Here is a 19,479-nt window from a genome sequence, read left to right as displayed (position 1 = left end):
ATATTAATATAAATTATAAGCAAAGGAAAAACTTCAGCAAACGATCCTCATTCCCAACCAAAATCCAGATCACCACCTTTAGGACAGCTCTCCTTGTCTGGATTTAAATAATCACAGTATAAAATAAGACATTTCATCTTGCTCTTTGAGTCAAACCTCTGAGCCAGTGTCCCCCCATTTCCCTCCCAAGGTCAGCAGCAGACCCAGATTTCCAGAATTTTCCCTCAGACCATTCTGCTTCCCACCTCCCCTTTCTTTCATGATGGAGAACATCTATTTTTATGATTTGTACCAATGCACTTGGTACTTCTATGACATTTTCAACCTCTGCCTCTCAAAGTTCTTTTCAAGGGTGGCTACAAGGCACCTCACAATTTAAGATGGAAAAAATCCTGGCAGCAGCTCAGAGACAGATTCAGCTCTGCTCTGTTCAAATGAAGCCAGACCTTCCTTCTACCTGCTCTGAATTGCAAATACACCAAATTCCAGATCCTTCTGGCTTAATATTCCTTTGTTTTCACTTACATTTCCTGTCTAAAATAAGTGTAACATCGTTCCCACTTTGGTAGTGATCCCTCAAATATTAAATAAATGGCAGCAAAGGCTCCCTGTTATTTTGTGCCTGTTACATCTCTCCTGCAGGAATTTAGAACCTCCTGACAATATTCATCATATGGGGAGTACGTTCAGGAGGAAATTTCATGGAAGGCAGGCAACAATTGTGGGATTTAAGCAACTGAAGCTCTGCATTTCCACGCAGTGAGGAATATCTTCACGTGCAGGATACACCCGGAGTTTTGTCTCTCTTTTATCACCCTCAGAAGAGAGCAGCACCAGAACTGCACCATGAGCACCTTTGGATGCACCAGCTGATGGCTGAACATCCAGCAGCGGTGAAATGCTACCGAGCCACAGCTAAAAATTCCTCCCCAACAGCACCTTGGGGCCCCTTTTGGGCACCTCCCCGCTGGGCATCCAGCGCCTCGCCTCTCACACTGCCTTCTCCCAGAGACTGCCCTGCTCTGCACCAGCCACTGCCAGAGCTGGTGGGACAGAGCTCTGGCACATCCCAGCTCTGCGGCTCAGGCTGCTCCTGGGGATGTGCTGGACAGTCTCTGCCCTGGATGGCAGGGACCTGGGCTGCCGCTGGGAGCAGCAAGCTGTGCACGTTGTGCCTCTGCACCACCAGGAAGGGTGGGCTTAGCTGGGGTTTCTGGCAGAGCCACAGCCCCTGATCCCCAGAACACACCACAGCGGCCAGAGCCAGAACCCAAACCCTTCCCAGCACGGAGCAGCCACCGCCAGCTGCGGAAGCGCCGACCCTGATGGACACAAGGGCATTTCCAGGTGTGCAGGGGAACGAGCACACTGCTCCTCTCGGGCTGTGGGACCCACGGGGCTGGGAGGAACCAACCCTGAGCGCTGGCCACACGTCCCCGTTACTTACGGTTGAGAGGCAGGCTGGCATTGGTCGTCCCTAGCTTGTTGGCTGCGACACAAGTATAGTTGCCAAAGTGCTCTTCTGTCACATTGGTAACAGTAAGAAGGGATCTTGTACTATAATTTTTAATAGTGATTCCTTGTTGACCATTGATCAGTCTAGAAAGCAAAAAGAAAATGTCTATAACTCATATACCACAACCAAGATTTTATTTATTTATTTATTGTTTTCACAGCTCTCTTTTCTTTCCTGGTTTTACAGACAGCCCCGGGAGCACGGTGAGCTCTTTGCAAGCTGCCAGTGCCTGTGCTGAGAATAATTCCTGGCACTTTGGGGAGCCCTGGGGCTGGGAGTGCTGAGGGGAACAGTGCTGCCTGCCTGTCCTGCAGCTGAGAGGAAAGAAACACCCACAGCCCTTCCTGCCTGGAGGAGCAGGGACAGAAACTCCTGGATGCAGAGCTTGGGTTTTAAACTGGGCAAAGCCAACTGGGAATTGAAATACCTTCACAGGGGCAGAAATGGGCCCTGGTAAGCCTTTCTAAGAGGGTCTTTGCCATTTCAAGAGGCACTTTTCAGTCTCTGGAGTTGAGTGCTTTCACTGCTCTGGCTGGTGGCAGGTGAGGATTCGGAGCCAGGATTGTGACCATGGTTTTGTTGCTGGGGCTCTACAGCTGCAAATGAGCCTTGCAATTAGGGACAAAATGCTTCAGCAGCACTGCTGAGGCAGCAGCCTGGGCAGGATCAGGTAATGAGGCACAGAAAAAAGCCAAATCAGGACTCTTCTCGCCCAGCTTTGAGCTTCCCACCCCAAATTCATAGGAAAAATGCAGGTGTGTGGATACTGCTCCCACAGCCATGTCAGGAGCATTGCTGGGCACCAGGACAAAGCAGGAGAACCAGCTTTAATGATGTTGTCGTAGGCAAACCACGTCTGATCAAACAAGGAGACGAGAAGGGGAACCGTGTTATTAAAAACTCGCTACAGTTATTACTCATAATTCCTTCTATTTCCCATAAGGAGCAGAGTTTTGGATTAGGAATGCAATTTTTGTCTGCTATATTGAAGGATATGATCGTATATCCTGGGAATTAATGCCATCTTCCACCATTCTGTCCGAAAACCTTGGCAAATCTGTCATTAATTGCACTTGTGCAGGCTGTGGACTGAACATTGCTCATTGTTATGGGAGTGCCTCTCCTCCCATCAGAGCCCTGCAGGTGCTGCTCACACAGGGATTTCTCCTCCCTGGGCAGGTTGTGTTGCTTAAAGGACTCTGCTCTTCCAGCCCAGGGCTGGGGAGAGGACGTGCCACACCCCATGGGCACGAAAACACAGAAAAATGGGATTGCAGCACCTGCTTTGGGGTGAACACTGCTCTTGGAAGATTCATCTTTGGTCCAAAAGAGAAAACTTCTGTGCCAGGTGGAAATTTGTCCTTTCAGCCTTTGCACGTGGATGTTCTCTAAACCCACCAATGGCTGTCCCTCTGCTTCCTGCCTCTCCTGCAGAAAATTCCATAAGAGTTCTTCACTCCCAAACCCCCCTGCTGTGCTGCTCCCATGCACAGGTGCCCAGAGCAGCCCCTGGATCCCTGGCAGTGCCCAAGGCCAGGCTGGAGCACCTGGGGCAGTGGGAGGTGTCCCTGCCATGGCAGGGGTGGCACTGGGTGGGATTTAAGGTCCATTCCAACCCAACCCAGTCCGGGATCCTGTGGTCTGCTATTTCCAAGCCAGCTCCACACTTCTGGCCCAGAGTTTGAGCTCCACCATCTCCATTTCAGCTGCAAGGTTCACCTCCTTTTTTCCCCAGAAAATATGGAGTGCTGGGATCTTTGCTGTCACCATGCCCTGTCCCAGGTGACATCTGCCTCAAACCAGCTGAGAGTGCCTGCCTGCTGTGACCTGCTGCCCAGGGGTGCCAGCTCGGGGCTGTCCCTGTCACTGTCCCCACGTGCCCTCCCTGGAGCCCTGCTGGGATGGGGCTGGCACTGAGGCTCAGGGATGGATGTCCTGCAGCAAACGGGGCTGGGCAGGGATGCAGATGGGTGAGCACACAATTCCCAGAGCAGGAGCTGCCCAGGGGTGTCCGTGTGCAGCTGGAGGAGCAGAAACTCTTCCTGGGGAACTGGCTGCTCTGTGCACGGCTCGGCCACACTCAGCACCCAGCTCTCATTTGTGTTAATTATATAATCATTTGTTATATAATCATTTATTGCTGGGCCTCAGCCAGGGACTGCCAGGCTGCAACAGCATCCTGGGGTGTGCACAACAGAGTTATGGGGGTGCACAACACCACTCTGGGTGTGTGCACAACAGCGTTCTGGGGGTGTGTACAACAGCACTCTGGGGGTGTGTACAACAGCGTTCTGGGTGTGTGTACAACACCACTCTGGGTGTACAACAGCACTCTGGGTGTGCACAACAGCGTTCTGGGGTGTACTACAGTGTTCTGGGGTGTGCAGCCCCCTGCACGCTCCTTCCCCGTTGCTCTGTGCCCCCAGGAAGAGCGAGCCCCTCCTCTCCCCAGGATGGCTCCCAGGCGTCCCCCGTGCCCCAGTGCAGCCCCAGCCCTGCTCTGCCTCCATCCCAGAATACCTGCACCGTGCTGTAACTGATGAAGCCATGATAATGAGCTTTGTCATTCCAAATGCAAGTCTTGTTTGCTTTGAGAAGGAAAAGGGAATTGATACTTTAATATTTCATTTAGGTGACTTTTGGGCTTCTTCCCTGTGGCTGTTTAATGTCTGAGCTCTAATTTCTGTGAGCCCAGAACACAGCCTGAGAGCAGACTGGGTTCAGAGCTGGCACAGTGAAGCCGTTGGGCTCTCCACAGGGAATTCCCAAAAATCTTCAAAGCCCATTTCTGACACCCCATCCCTGGAAGTGCCCCTGGATCCCTGGACAGGCCTTGGAGCACCCTGGCATAGTGGAAGGTGCCCCTGCCCATGGCAGGGGATTGGAGTGGGATAAACGTTAGGATCCCTTCCAACCCAACCATGTGATGTTTCTAGGACAATTTTGAGACGCTTTTATTAACTTCTCCCCCGAATTTTCTCCAGCTCTCCCCACCCTGTGCACCAGCACCTGGGGGAAGTTACTGATCAGAACTCCTGGGAAGCCAGTGATTAGCAGAATCAGCCCTCCCTGCCTCAAAGAGCAATAACTTTGACTCAGTGCAGTCTGTTAGTGCCTCTGTGTTTAGCTTTAATGGTTATTTTATGATGAGGTGATCCCTGGAGTCTGGGAATGGTGCGTTTGGATTCACATCAATCTCAGTAACAACAGTGCAATTTCCACCCCCAAAAGCCTTGTTTCAGACACTGCACGCACACTTACGATTGCAGGGCTCACTCCCACTGCTAATTTATTGAACAATCCACCCAGATTTCTAAGAAAGAGGAGTCCCAGCCCAAGAGTATCTGACAAAAATGGGATCCTCTCTACTCTGTCAGCTGAGAATCCCGCAGGGTGTGCACTCCCAGGGAGCAAATTCAGCCGTGGAGCAAGGCTGCAAATTATCTGCAGGGTACTGGAGATGCTCCTGTGGGCTCCCCTGGGAGCTGAGCCTTCTCAGCTCTGCACCAAAGCACTGCCTGAGCTGGCCAGGGCTCACCCTGAGCTGGCTGCCCATCGTCCGCAGGCAGAGGGGAGACATTGGATCCAAAGCCAGCAAAAAAACCACCCCTGGGTGTTTTCCCCTTTCCTGCAAGGGATGAGGCTCAGAGATCCCCAGCAAGGGTCCCCTGAGCTGGAAGGGACCCGCAAGGATCACCAGAGCCCAGCTCCTGCAAGGATGGAGCAGCAGATTTAACCCAATGTTTGAGCAGCAAGACCCAGCAGGACAGAGCTTTTCCTGCTGAGGTGAAACTCCCACCAGAGCAGGAGCAGGAGCAGGAGCACAGCCTGGCTGTCCTGAAATGCTCTGCTTCGCCTCTCCTGCTGCTGCCATGGCACTGGACGTGCTCAGCAGGGAGGAGTTTGGGCAGAGCTACAAACACAAGAGTGATCAGCGTGCTGGGAGCTGCTAATTGAAGCTGGAGTGCCAAAACCTGCTCTGAAATATTCCCACAGAAAGGGTGTTTGTGCTGCAATGGCCCCGGGACGGGCACAACTCAACACAGCCAGGAGCAGCCATGGAGATGGGATGCAGATGGATCTCACCAACACAGCAGAAACATTCCTGGGCCTTACAGGAAAGATCAGCTTCAGGATATGGTGGGATGCCATGGCTCAGCAAAGAGGGAGGAGGACAGCAGCTCGTGCTGCAGGAGGGGAGCAGCTGAGGAAGGAGCTGACAGATGGCTTTCTGTGAAAAAGGGTCATTAATATTCTCCTGCCAGCTCCCAGGTTTAATGGGATGCTCGAGCTGACAAACCCAGCACTTGGAAGGTGGGAAATTCCCAAAGCTTCCCAGCTACAAGGGACCATATCCACCTGCTTCTGCAGCAGCGTGTGAGCCCAAGAAAAACGAGCCCAGAGCTGTAAACCAAATGTAAACCTGCTCCAAAGCAAAACACCTCCTGTTTAATGAGCTGCCTGTGGAACAAAGGGACTCTGCAGAGATGCTGTTGCTGACCCAGAAGGGCCCACACAAACCCAGAACACAGGGCCAGGTTTTAGGGTTCAGTGCTCCCCTGACCCCCTTGTCTGCAGCGACCTGCAGAGCTCACCCCCAGAGCAGAACCAGGGCACCCCTGACACTGCCTCAGAGCCTTGCTCTCAAAGGTGAGGAAGACAAACCGAACAGAAATCCTTCTTGCAGCTTCTCCCAGTGCTTTTCTGGCTGTCACCCTTCCAAGGCTGCAGCTCCTGCAGCTCCTTTGGATGTCAGGCTGTTGCCATTTCCCCTCTGACAGGAGCCACGGCCACGGGGCAGCTCCAGCAGCCCCAAGCACCGCTGCTGGAGCTGGGCACGCTGGAATGGGCACCCCGGGGCAGCCCCAGCCTGGCAGCAGCCCTGGCACACGAGGGGTGGGCGAGCAGTGGCTACTTACTTCCTCTCTCCTCTGTACCACTCAAAGACCGGGGCAGGCACTCCTGCACCTTCGCAGCGGATCAGGCCGTTCCCTCCAAGCACCACACCGCTGGATTTAAGTTCCTGAATTGTGGGGACAACTGAAAAATAAGAATTGTGAAATAAATGGACGTTGGCATCTGGATAGGCAGGTCACCCAGCTCCTCTCGGCCCCGCCAAGGGCTGTCCTCCAGCTCGAGGCACGTTCCAGCACTGTGCTCCAGCAGAGGGAAAGTGTCCCACACTGCACGTCCTGCTCCGTGTGCCTGGGGGGAACCCAGCTGAGACACGGGGAGACAGCAATCCTGCAAAAAGCTGCTTTCCAGCTCCCCAACACAGCCCGCAGCTAGCAGCATTCTTTAATTAGCTACCAGTGCTGAACTGTGAGCACTGGGAAGGGCACAGGAGCCCCCAGCACTGGGGGACCCTGTCACCCTGATCTGCACTGCCTGCACACACCCCCAAACTAACAGAGTAAACCTCCAAAATGATGAGCCAACCACAAATATCACAGAAAAGTGCCTTTCCCATCATTCCACCGCGTGTGGAGTTGTTTCAGTAAGTGCATTTTGTCTTTTTAAATAGCAAATGTTGTAAATAGTAATAAACTTTTTGAGCTTAGAACTACAGACACAAATAAAGATGAAAAGCAATTGTCAGGTTTTCCAGTTGCCAGCAGAAGGAACCGCCAGCTGAAAATAAAACACAGCAAATTCCTCAGGAAAGGGACTATCAAAGGCAACAACTGCCTCCTCCTGGAACTTTTTACGTTCTCTGGTTTTAAACAATAATTTATGTGCCTCATCAAAACGCTGTAAAAACCAAACCACACAGCTTATAAATAAAAATCTGTTTATTTTTTCCCGAGCAGCTCTCCAGATGTTGCTCTAAGGTGTTGATGGACACGTGGAGCTCTGCCTGCCTCGCTCTGCTCCCCTCACATCGCGGTGCTGCTCCCCCAGCCCTGACCCAGGAGCTCCTCGGGAGCCCTGGCTGAACCAGCCGAGTGCTGAAGGGTCCTGGCACCACCCCAGCTGAGCCTGGCCCTGCCAGGAGCTCTCAGAAAAGCTGGGAAGAAATCCCAGGAGGTGCTGGCCAGGATGGAAGTTGGTGGTGGCCACAGGAAGCATCTTCAGCCCCAAAGCTGAGTGACCCCCAGCCATCCCCACCCTCCTGCAGGTGCAAACCCCAAGGGATGGGATGGGAATATCTCACTGAAGCACAGGGGATTTTGGAGAGGCTGTTTCCACACCTGGAAACAGGTGCACACCTGGTTTTACCTGAGTGCGGATTGATTGTGGATGGGCACAGCTGTCTCAGCTCTGTAAGCATTGCTGCAATTACAGTAAACTGATTTGATACCCCATGAAATCGTTTTGTAAATCTGAAATACTCAACATCTGGGCCCTGCTAAACCCTTGTGCAGCCTTATCTCGGCATCCCTGTCCTTTGCACTGCCTTCTGCATTCCCACATCCTGTGTGCATCATCCCAAACCCTTCTGAGGGATCTTCCCTTGCGTGCTTTACCCTGGCAGTGCCCCAGCACCCAGCTCTGCAAAGCCTCCTGTCCCCAAATCCAGGGCAAACCCTGCCTGTGCCGGTCCTTGGGAGGTGTTTAACGACAGGCTGGAATGTTTCCTGTGAGCCTGCAGGGCAGGGACAGCCTTGTCCCCGCTCCCAGCACGGCTGTGTCCCACTCTCAGGAAGGAATCTGCTGGGAGTGCAGCTGCCATGGCCAGGGACAGCAAACACCCCAGCACTCAGCACAATCCCACATTTTAACTCAGCTGGGAGAGGCAGTTTCACCTGGGGCTGAAGCAGAGCTGCTTCTCCCCCTTCCATCCTCCCTCAATCACACTCTCAGACTGGCAGACTCAGCCCCTGCCTCCAGCTTCCTCATGCAGTGATTACACAAACCAATCCATAAATCCATTAGCTTTCACCCAGCAACATGAACAACTGGAGGGCAGAATACATGCAATTTGCATGACTCCTTCATAATCTGCATAAGGAAACACGCAGATTGTTTTTGCTGCTCCATGAAAGCAACAGGGACACGTGGAACATTCCCACTCCTTCCCTCAGGCTGTGTCAGAGATGTGGCCACGGGAAGAGTAAATAAGAGGTGAGTGAAGGCCGAGTCACGTCCCAAGCTCCTGTTCCTAAGAGGCACCACCTTGCTGCTTCCCCCCGAGCCTGCTCACCTTCTCCTTGGTGTTTTGGGGATATTTTTGTCTTGCTTGGCTGGCTGTTTTTTACACAAAAGCAGAACATCCCTGACAATGTGTTTCAGGATGAGCTGGTGCATAAAACCCTGCAGCTCACTGCTGCTTCTGGGCAGCTGGGATGGGGATGCCAGCTGCATCCCAGCCCCAAATAACAATTCCAGGCTCTGCTGCTGGCTTGGAAACTACTGGAAAACTTCTGAGGAGGAAATTTTCTCAGATCTCCCTTTGAGGAGGATTTCAGCTTCTGTTTGTTCGGAACAAGAATTGAAATCAATATTCTCTGCTCCAGGAAATCCCTGGTTAGTACAGGCATGGAAACACAAAGCGGAGATTGCTGGAGCCACCATCTCCTGGATTTATCACTGTCAGCTTATTTTATGGCTTTTACTCTAAAGACAAACGGTGGGTTGCAGTTGTGTTCCTGGAGCACTGATTAGGGAGCCAAAAACCCACCAGAGTGGGAAGCCTGAGTAGCTGCAGGTGAGATCCCACACCCCAAACCCGCTGCGCACGCTGCCCAGGTCTGCCCTGGCATGGGGAGAGACAGACAAACAACCGGGAGCAGAAATTTGGTTAGAAAGAAGCTGAGGCTGGAGGGAGGTGTGGGACGAGTGAGACTCCAGCTCCAGCCCTCCCTCAAACTCCCACAGCCAAAGCTTCCCCTCGAGCAGGTGTGAGGGGAGGGATTCCTGCTGAGCACCCCATCACAAACAGCAATAAACAGCCAGCGAGGAAATAACACCTTGGCTCAAAGACAGGGAGCAGGAGGAGGGAGGGAAGGCAGGAGGGGAAAGCTGAGAGAGGCTGCAGGAGGAGGGAAGGGTGCCAGCCCCCCACAGCTCCCAGGGCAGCATTATCCAGACAAATCAACAGCCGAGTGAGACACTGCAATAAAACCTAACAGGGGCCTTAACAAGAAAACCTGGTGTAAAACTAATAATTTAAAATGTATTTGTCATTTCTAGGTCTCCTAAACAACGGTTAAATAAAATGATAGAGGGAAAATGTGATTATCTGTGTCTGTCGGCAGCGCTGGCTCCTGTGACTCAGATCCGGAGGTTTTTGTCCCCACAGCGGCTCCTTGTTCAATCCCCTCCCGTGGTTCATCCCTGCCGAGCAGGGCACTTCAAATAAAGCCTGATTTCTGCCTTGGGAATGAGTTACAGGAACTGCTTCACGGCAATTTCCCCGGGAGCTGTAAGTACCTTGCTGGGAAAGGCTCTGGGGTGGGAGCTGCGGCCGCAGCCCGCGCAGCGCTGCCGCTGTCCTGCACGCCTGTCCCCTGGAGATGGCTGGGGGGACAGCTGGCCCTGGCCACGTCTCCCACGCACTGTCCCCGAAACCGGATTTGTGGATCCCGCAGGAGGGGCTGGGCAGAAGGGTGGGAGGGAGGAGAGCTGGGCACAGCACGCCCCGGAGCTGCTGCCAGGTGTCCCCAAGGGCTCGGTGTCAGCACGAGGGACACACACAGGTGTCAGCACGAGGGACACAGGTGTCAGCACGAGGGACACACACAGGTGTCAGCACGAGGGACACACACAGGTGTCACCACGAGGGACACAGGTGTCAGCACGAGGGACACACACAGGTGTCAGCACGAGGGACACACACAGGTGTCACCCCGCACAGGGCCAGGCTGAACGGGACCTGGGCTATGCATGGGGTCCCTGCCACGGCAGGAGATGGGGTTCAGGGTCTCCCCGCACCCAAAGCAGTCCCTGGCTCTGACTCTGCCTGTCTGAGCTCCCCAACACCTTCACATGGAACCCCAAACTTAACCCCTGGGTTCTGCTCCAAACCAGAGACCTGCTGGACCTGCTCCCCATCCCAGCTATTTCCACTCTGCTTCCAATGTCTACAGGAAGGGTTAGACCCACGGCATGCCCAGGCACAGGGAGAGCTCCAGCTCCAGCAGGTTTCCTCTTTTAACATTTTAATGAGCTTCGGGACTTTTAGGCACATTAGTTATGTTGCCCTAATTACTCATTATAATTCTAATGTGCATTTTATATTTAATTACAATGCTTATAAAGATTTGGTATGGACAGTAAATTATTATAACTAGCATGTGCATAATGATTACCAGCTGAATTTATTAACTTTTACACGAGCATTCAGGGCTGGAAACTTCCAATTTCACCTTTGTGAGCCCCCGTATTGTCTGATTAAACCAACATTTCTCTGGCATTAATTGTAAATGTCAAGGAAAAAAAAAGATCTTTTATTTTCCGTGTTTTCATCAGCTTTTAATTTGGCATCCTAATGCCATCTTTTGTTAGTGAAATTGCTTTCCAGGGTGTTAAGATAAAAAATTCCAGGTAAGAGAACAGGTTTTCTGAGATGTGTTTTGTGCTCAGAAGAACAGATATCAGCAATATTCAAATATATTCTTTTCTGTATATGCACCCTCCGAGTGTGTTTTACCAACGCAGTAACAAGCCAGACAGTGTTACTTGTACTTTAAATAATTAAGATGGGCTTTCGACACTCTGGATTATTTAATTTTTCTAATTTATTCAGCGCAGCAGCCCTCCCTCTCCCTAGATTAATGGAGTGGTTTAATAATGGCTCCTCATGTCAGAGCCTTCTCTGCCGTGCAGAAACATTTGAGAGACACGACTGGAACAACCACTGGGCTCAGCAAGTTACAGGCTGATTTATTCCAGCTTTTCTCCATGACTTATCAGAATCCTGGACTCGCTGCCATCCTGACACACACATTTCCATAAATTGTGCATGCAAACACAGGAGATGAGGGTAAGAATTCAGTTCTAGATGGAACACGGGGTCTCTTTTGAGCTTTTCACTGAATCCCAGCCTGGTTTGGGTTGGGAGGGACCCCAAATCCCATCCATTCCCATTCCTGCCATGGCAGGGACACTGCCACTGTCCCAGCTGCTCCAGCCCCAGTGTCCAGCCTGGCCTTGGGCACTGCCAGGGATCCAGGGGCAGCCACAGCTGCTCTGGGATTCCATCCCAGCCAGGACTCCCTTTCCAATATCCCAGCTAAATCTGCCTTCCTTCAGCTTTGCCTTTCCCGCTCAGGCCTTCCCTTTACCAACCCTGTACTTCCAACAGGGTTGGAATTAATTGTGGGTTAATTGAACAATGGTGCCATCCCCTCGGGAGAGAGCAGCCTCAGGCATTCCCTGCCCGGGAATGTCACAGGGATGTCTGGGATGTCACGGGGCACATCCACTCCCCAAAACGTGCTCCTCCCTCAGCCCAGCTCACGGATTGCCCTGGATCCCCCAAATCCCTGCCTGCTGTGCCATTTCTGGGTTGGACAGGAAATCTCCTGGTGCTGAGCACAAAGCTTATAGCCCACGGGTGATTGGTGTGTGGGTGGAAATCATCAAAATCAGCAGGATAAAATAACACTTAATAAATCATAGGCTGCCAGACAGGAATGCTGGACAATCTGTTTTACAGGTATGTCAGGCATTAAAAAAACAAGAGGAAAGAACTTAATGAAGCCTCCCAAAAAGCAGCAAAGCGAACAAAGACCTAGAGGGAGCTGCAGAAGAAAAGGCAAGTGGGAAGAAGTGCTTTGTGTCTCTGTGCACTGGGGGTTATCTCACTGCTTTAATCCTCTCATTTTCCAGCAAAGCGCTTTTCTCCCCCATCCCTTGAGGCAGCCCTGTCAGTGCAGTGTGATCCCCATTAAAGGAGCTGCTCTGGCGTGGGGGCACAAACCCTTCCTTGAGCAGCACCCAAGGGTGCAGCTCCAGCCCCACGCTGGCACTGCTCGTGTCCCTGCAGTGGGATCCGGGCTCCAGCACGGACTGGGAGCACTGGGCACCAGGGCCAGGCTGCTGGAGCCCCGGGGCAGGGCAGGCTCCCCACTCTCAGCTGGGCCAGGGGGTCTAGGGTGGGTTTTGGGAAAGGTTCATCCCCAGAGGGTGCTGGCACTGCCCAGATCCCCAGGGAATGGGCACAGCCAGCGCTCCGGGAGGGCTTGGACAGCGCTCCAGGGATGCTCAGGGTGGGATTGTTGCGGGGCAGGGCAGGGCAGGAGCTGGATCCATGATCCTGTGAGCCCCTCCCAGGCCAGGACAGCCCCTGCTCTGTGATTCTGCCCCAGCTGCCGGGACTCTCCTCCCTCTGTCCCCATCCTCTGACAGAACAGCTCCTGCCCCAGGGGGATGTTCCAGTGAACAAACCCCTCTGCTCCTGCTCCGGGCACTTCCCACTGGCAGGAATTTGGGAACCTGAGTGGGACAAGCGGGACAGGAGCAGCTGAGACCCCGGAGCCCCTTGGCCAGCAGCACCACCGTCACCAGGAGGTGACCAGAGCCACGGCGGACAGACACAGCCCTCGGTGCATCTGCACACCAGCACTGGCACCTGCGCCGGGGCTGGCGGGGAAAAACGAGCCTCAGCAGCCCGGAGTGGCACTGAGGGGCAGGGAGCAGGGACGGGGACACTTCACACAGCTGTGCCAGCCAGCAGGGAGAGCTGGCCCCGAGCCTGGCTGGGAACACACAGAGCGCTTTGCCTCTGCTGCTCCGCTCCCTCCAGGGAAGGAAAAAGCAATGGACGTCAACGGATTCCAGGAATTACTAAGTAGATCTCTTGGCAGCAAAGCTGAGAAGAAAATGAACTCCAGCAGGCTGGTGGTTTTCCAGGGAGAGAAAGTCTGGAACCAAGGAGCCAAGTCCCTGAGGGTGGCTGGGGAAGGCAGGCAGAGCCCTGCTGCAGCCCCCCAGCAGCAGGGAGGGCAGGCAGGGGACACCGAGGGCAGGACAAACCACCCAGGGCTTCCTGGGGTTTTCCCAAACCTTCCTGGGGAAAGGGACCCTGCTGGGTCCCCCTGCACAGTGCCCTGTCCCAGACACCCAGCTGGGGCCTGGCCGTGCCATCCAAACCCAGCACAGCCAGCAGCACTCACCTGGCCCTGGCTCCACCCTGCGGAATTCACTGTCCTCACCTGATCACCGGGATCACAGCCAGCAGGAGCTGCCAGAGGTGCCCCACAGACCGGTCACCTGCAGCAAAGCACTGGCACAGGGCCAGGCACCCCTGGGCACAGCTGGAGCACGCCAGGCTCGGGGGACAGAGGGAACGGGGCTCAGCAGAGCTGCAGGAGTCATTTACTGGGGTGCCCTGCAGCACCCAAGGTGCAGCACAGGAGGGAGGGGGAATCAGCTCCAGCCCGGCTCTGTCACGGGCCAGCCTTGCAATAATCAGCCAGAACTGCACAAAGCGGATTTAGGGATGGTGAGACACGGCTGGGAGACTTTGCTTGAGGGAGATGTCAAGGTGCTCTTGCTCATTTTCATTTTAGAGGCTGACAGTGTGAGTGCTGGCACCTGGACAGCAGCACCAGCCTGAGCCCTCAGGTCCTGCCCTTCCCCTCCCAGGGTGGGAATTTTGTGGTCTCTGAGGTGCTGGGATAATTAAGCACCAGCCCAAATTTCTTCACTCGTTTCTGCGGATAAACACATTGTGTTTAAACTGAAATCCATTATTCAACGCAAAAGGGGAAATCAGAAATCACATTGTCATTGGCTCCCAGCAGTAATGAAATCCCCAGATCCTCACTGAGCTACAAAAGCAAGGAAAGGCCTGGCCCTGGAATTTGGGGCAAGAGCTCAGAAGGCAGAGGCAGGGCTGCTCTGCAGGGAAGGGAGCCCATCCAGCTCGGCTGTGATCCCATCCACCCCGGCAGCCAGGTGAGGCCCAGCGCTGCTGCCGAGGCCAGCACTCATTACTGCTGTATAATAAATGGAAGCATAAGTCACAGTTAGCACTGAACAGATTGTTTGGGGTTGCAAAGACAGCAGCTGTCACAGCTTGACAGCTTTCTTGTTAGTGAATCAGCTTTCCTGACAGTCTTTTTGATTGAAAACCCCTGTTCCCTGACAGAGTGTTGGAGCTGATGTACATATGTAGCTCATGAAGAATGAGAGGGAGCCATGAAAGGTCTCGAAGCTCTTGCTCTGTATGAAAAGAAGTGCAGTTTACATAAAGGGAGGGTTTGGCTGGCCGTGCCCACCTGCCTGGCAGGTGTGAGCTGATGGGAAGGGCTCAGCCCTGCTGGAGGTGACAGTGGCACTCCGGAGCCACAGCCTCAGGGGCTCTGCTGAAGGCAGGACAGCTTTCACTCCGGGAGGAGTCTGTGCAATAAAAAATAAAACTGCAGGTGAAAATTGAAGCTGAAAAAATCCCCCTGGGTGTGGCTCGGGCAGGTTTGCCCGCTGGGAGAGGCAGTGCTGGGCACCAGGAACACGCCAGGCTCCCCAGCCTGTCCCAGGGATGGCTCCTGTCCTTGGGACATCCTTCCTTCCAAGGATGTCACCTGTTCCTCAGGAAGGGACAGCACACACCTGGCTGCAGACCTGGCTGTGCTGGGAGCTCCCTGCTCAGGAAATTGCTGCCTTGGAAACAACTCCTGACTTCTCCCTTTGCCAGTACTCTCTTGTATTGTACTTGTGGGGTTCCCAGATGAAGGCAGGAATGATGAATCTGACTTCATGTTTTTAGAAGGCTCATTTATTATTTTATTATCTATATTATGTTAAACAAAGCTATACTAAACTATACTAAAGAATGCAGAAAGGATACTTACAGAATGCTAAAAAGATAATCATAATGAAAACTCATGACTCTCTCCAGAGTCCTGACACAGCTTGGCCCCAACTGGCCAATAAGTCAAAACAACTCACATGAAACCAATGAAACAATCACCTGTGGGTAAACATTTCCAACCACGTTCCAAAGCAGCAAAACACAGGAGAAGCAAATCAGATAATTATTGTTTTCCTCTTTCTCTGAGGCTTCTCAGCTTCCCAGGAGAAAAATCCCAGGCAAAGGGATTTTTCCAGAGAATGTGACTGCCACACTCTTGGCCACTGATCCCACCAGGAGCAGAAGCAGCAGAACACGTGGACGATGACACACCTGATGTTTCACAGCATTCTGTTCCAAATGCACTGCAAGTGGAGCATTTTGAGGGGAATGTTTCCAAGTGAACTGAGCTCTCCCTGTCCAGCACAGGAACCAGAACCACGGGGTCTGTGATGTTCCTGGCCGTGCCTGGAGGCACCACCTGCCACCACAGAGCCTGGGCTTGCTCCGCGCCTCCGAGCTGCAGAAAAGGTCACTCCAGCCTCAAAACACTTTGGTTTTGTCTGAGGAGAGAAGAAGAGAAGCAGCTTCATGGATTCTGATGCCTGAGGAGCGATGCTGGGATCTTGTCCTGTCTTTTGCACCCACAGCACAGCTTTGTTTTAAACCATAAAAGCAAGAGGGGATTCTCAAAGCTCCTGTAGCTCCCATCTGCTGCTCCACCACCCCTTTGCTACCACAGCAGGTATTTGAGCCCCAGGAAAAATCAGGTTGTAGTAATGTCATTATTACAGCACATTCCTAGTGCAGAACCATTTCAAACTGCAATTACCGGGATTAAAAAAAAATAATAAAAAATCAAGGGATGGAGAGCTGCACGAGGCTGACACTGCTCAGACCTGGCTTTTTGTGGCCCCAGCAGCTGCACTCAGACCCCTGTGACCATCACCTCAAAGGGCTCAGCCTGGCCCCACAGCAGCCAGGAACAATGCAATTACAGGGAGAAATATTGCTTTGCAGTCTGTTGACTATTAGGAAATATTTTAAGTAATTGTTTTTCGCTGAAGAGTGATCTGGGCAGGGGAACACTCCTGGAAGCTCGAGAGCTCTCCATTAATTTTGGCTCTAGCCCGGAGTGTAACACAGCTCTGCTCCAAATTGCTGCTCCAAACGCAGCAGCTCTTTAGAGACGACTCATTTCCATTAAAGCTCCCATTTTCCTGAGCTGTATTTTTGCTGGTGTTTAAAGTGGGATCACCTGGAGGCCAGAGAGCTGGCAGAGGAAAGAGGCACCTGCTGCAGGCAGGGCTGGCTGCCAGGAGCTCCTGCCCAGCCCCGGGCTGGGGGCTCCACAGCCACCCCCGGGTGGGATCTCAGCACCTCAGAGGATGAGGGCAGCTGCACAGCAAGCCTTCAAGGAGCCAAATCCCTGGAGAGGAGCACATTCCTGCTGCCCCTGGGGCCAGGAGGGGCCAGAGAGGCTTCAGCAGACACGGATGTGCAGAGGTGTCCAGAGTCCTACCAAAACCTTCCTTTGAATTTAAAGTGACAGCAAGAGCAGGGCAGCAGATAAAACCTCCTAAAAACCCTGCTATGAATTTTCCTGCCCACAGATCCAGGGGCTGGTCCCACACTTTCACCAGCAATGGCCTGAAAACTTCACAAGGTGTCTGTAAAAACCAGCAGCAATGATATATTGATTACAGTATTCCCACCAGTTCTGGGGCAGTGTCTCACGGCTGCTCCATCACCTCACAGAATCAGGTGGGGAATGATCTCCAAAGTCACCCAGTCCCAGCTGTGCCTGTGCCCAGCCCAGAGCTCTGAGTGCACCTCCAGGGATGGGCACTCCAAACCTCTGCCAAGGCCTGGCCACCTTTCCATGGGGAAACATTCCCAGATACCCAACCAAACCTCCCCTGCCCGAGCTGCCTTGGCAGTGTTTCACATTTCCAGACTCTGCACTGCACTGGTGTACAACTCTGCACTTCAGATAAATGTTAGCAAGCTCTCCTCACAGCTCAGGCACACAGAACAATCCTTTTCCAGCCCAGAACCAAGGACACCGCTGCAGCTTCAGCCCAAAAAGTGCAAAAACAGTGAATGGAGGAGAGCAACCCGGGAGGGTGGGACTGCATCCCCTGGGGCTGGAATTGGGCAATGAACCCCAATATGGAAATGGACCAAAACTGATTTTAAAAAGGGTGAAAACTCTGACCCATTGTCCATCTTGGTGTAGAGCCCTGGCCAGGCTCTTGCACTGCCCAGGTGTATCCTTTGAAGCCTTTTAATAAATCCCTACTTTATCCTCTAACACTGCCCAGCCTCTGCTCCCTGGAACAGAGGCACCAAAGGTCCTGACACCCTGGGGACAGCACCCCTTGCTGCCCTGGCACACCTGGGGACAGCAGCACTCACTGCCCTGGTACACCTGGCACCCCGGGGACAGCAGCCCTTGCTGCCCTGGCACACCTGGCACCCTGGCACGCTGGCTCCCAATCAGCACCTCCTGGAAGCACAAGCAGAGGCTTCTCTTGAAGGTGCAAACCATCTCCTTATCTTTTGGGAGATCTGAGTGCTGATCCTGCAGCTCTCTTGCAGCAGCTCCCATGGCACTGCCAAGCCCCTGTGATGAGCTGTGCCAGCCCAGTGCCATCAGCAGGGACAGCAGCAGCTCAGGGATGGGCTGTGCCAGCCCCGTGCCATCAGCAGGGACAGCAGCAGCTCAGGGATGGGCTGTGCCAGCCCCGTGCCATCTCCTCAGCAGGGACAGCAGCAGCAGCAGCCCTGCCACGCTCCACACGAGCTGTGCTCAGCAGGAGCCACGCAGAGCTCAGAACCTCTGCACAAACCATCTCTCCGAAAGAAATCAATAGGAATTCAAGAGCCAGATTGCACTGGAGTCTCAAACCTGAACTACATTGTTTTAATCTGACTCCTGAACTGTTAATAAAAACACCTGAAGGACATGAAATGACAACCATTGCTTTACAGGAGGCTTCTTTCCCCACCAGTGAAGGGAAATATTTTCTTCAAAGCAGCAGCATTCTTCCTCACCAGGCAATTGAGGTGGCTTTAATTGTCAGAGCAGTTCTTATCGAATTGGTGTGAGCTGTTTTTCATTGTGTTGCTATGAGATAGCACATCACATAGCTCAGATAGGTTCTCAGCGATGAGACCAGCTTGCAAATGAGCTAAATAACAATTTAGTCCTAATGGTGACCAAAAATAACAAGATAAAACCCAAAAAGCAAAAAACACCCCAACTGATGACATTGTGCATGAGCAAAACCTCCAATTTCTAGGATTGCAGGAATTCTCCACAGACCTTTATCTTATGTAAAAAACCAACAACCCGAACCTGTTATTTGCATTGGTTTCACCTGAAATGTTTTGCTGGCAGCCCTTGACTGGCAGCTGCAGCCAAACCCAGCTCTGCTGGCCTTGATTTGAACCACGATCCAAATTTCCAGCAGGGCTGTGCTGCCCCCTCACCTCCCTCACCCCCTGAGCCCACAGAGCCAGGACAGCTCCTGGCCATTCTCTGCTCCCAGCTGCGTGGGATGTGCTGCAGGAAATGTGTCCCCTCCATCACTGCCCTGACAGCCTCCCCAGGCTCTCTAATTGCAGCAGTATCTCAAACGTGAGCCTTCTCAGGGCTGGAGCAGCTGCAGAGGATCCCATCTGCACAATCACCTTGGTATTGAGCAGGAGGAGATGAGCTGGGCTGGGAGGAGAATGTTCACAGCCACAGCCCTTTGGGCTGAGAGCCTGCACAGGTATTGAGCAGGAGGAGATGAGCTGGGCTGGGAGGAGAATGTTCACAGCCACAGCCCTTTGGGGTGAGAGCCTGCACAGCCACATCCCTGTGAGCAGAACCTGCACAGCCACAGCTCTGTGAGCAGAACCTGCACAGCCACAGCCCTGTGAGCAGAACCTGCAGAACCCACAGCTCTGTGAGCAGAACCTGCAGAACCCACAGCCCTGTGAGCAGAACCTGCACAGCCCCAGCCCTGTGAGCAGAACCTGCAGAACCCACAGCCCTGTGAGCAGAACCTGCACAGCCACAGCCCTGTGAGCAGAACCTGCAGAACCTGCAGAACCCACAGCCCTGTGAGCAGAACCTGCACAGCCACAGCCCTCCCAGCCTGGCCACAGTGCCAACCTCCCGTGCAGGAGCCACCCCTGTCCCCAGGAATGTGTCCCCAGGCTGGCACTGCACAAT

At 53.2% G+C, this 19,479-nt stretch overlaps 1 protein-coding gene across 1 annotated transcript in view; it reads right to left on the bottom strand.

The window, feature by feature from the left end:
* Positions 1-19,479, bottom strand: part of NEGR1 (neuronal growth regulator 1) — a 166,914-nt gene that overhangs the window by 39,087 nt on the left and 108,348 nt on the right. Inside the window, exons 5-6 of the mRNA XM_041469437.1 lie at positions 6,436-6,556; positions 1,448-1,599 (exon numbers count right to left, since the gene is read on the bottom strand). Coding sequence (XP_041325371.1) covers positions 1,448-1,599; positions 6,436-6,556 — 273 coding nt within the window. The remainder of the gene's footprint in view (positions 1-1,447; positions 1,600-6,435; positions 6,557-19,479) is intronic.

Source organism: Pyrgilauda ruficollis, unplaced genomic scaffold (genome assembly GCF_017590135.1).
Source record: "Pyrgilauda ruficollis isolate IOZ18807 unplaced genomic scaffold, ASM1759013v1 scaffold233, whole genome shotgun sequence".
NCBI classification, from domain to species: domain Eukaryota; kingdom Metazoa; phylum Chordata; class Aves; order Passeriformes; family Passeridae; genus Pyrgilauda; species Pyrgilauda ruficollis.
This window is presented reverse-complemented; position numbering and strand designations above follow the sequence as displayed.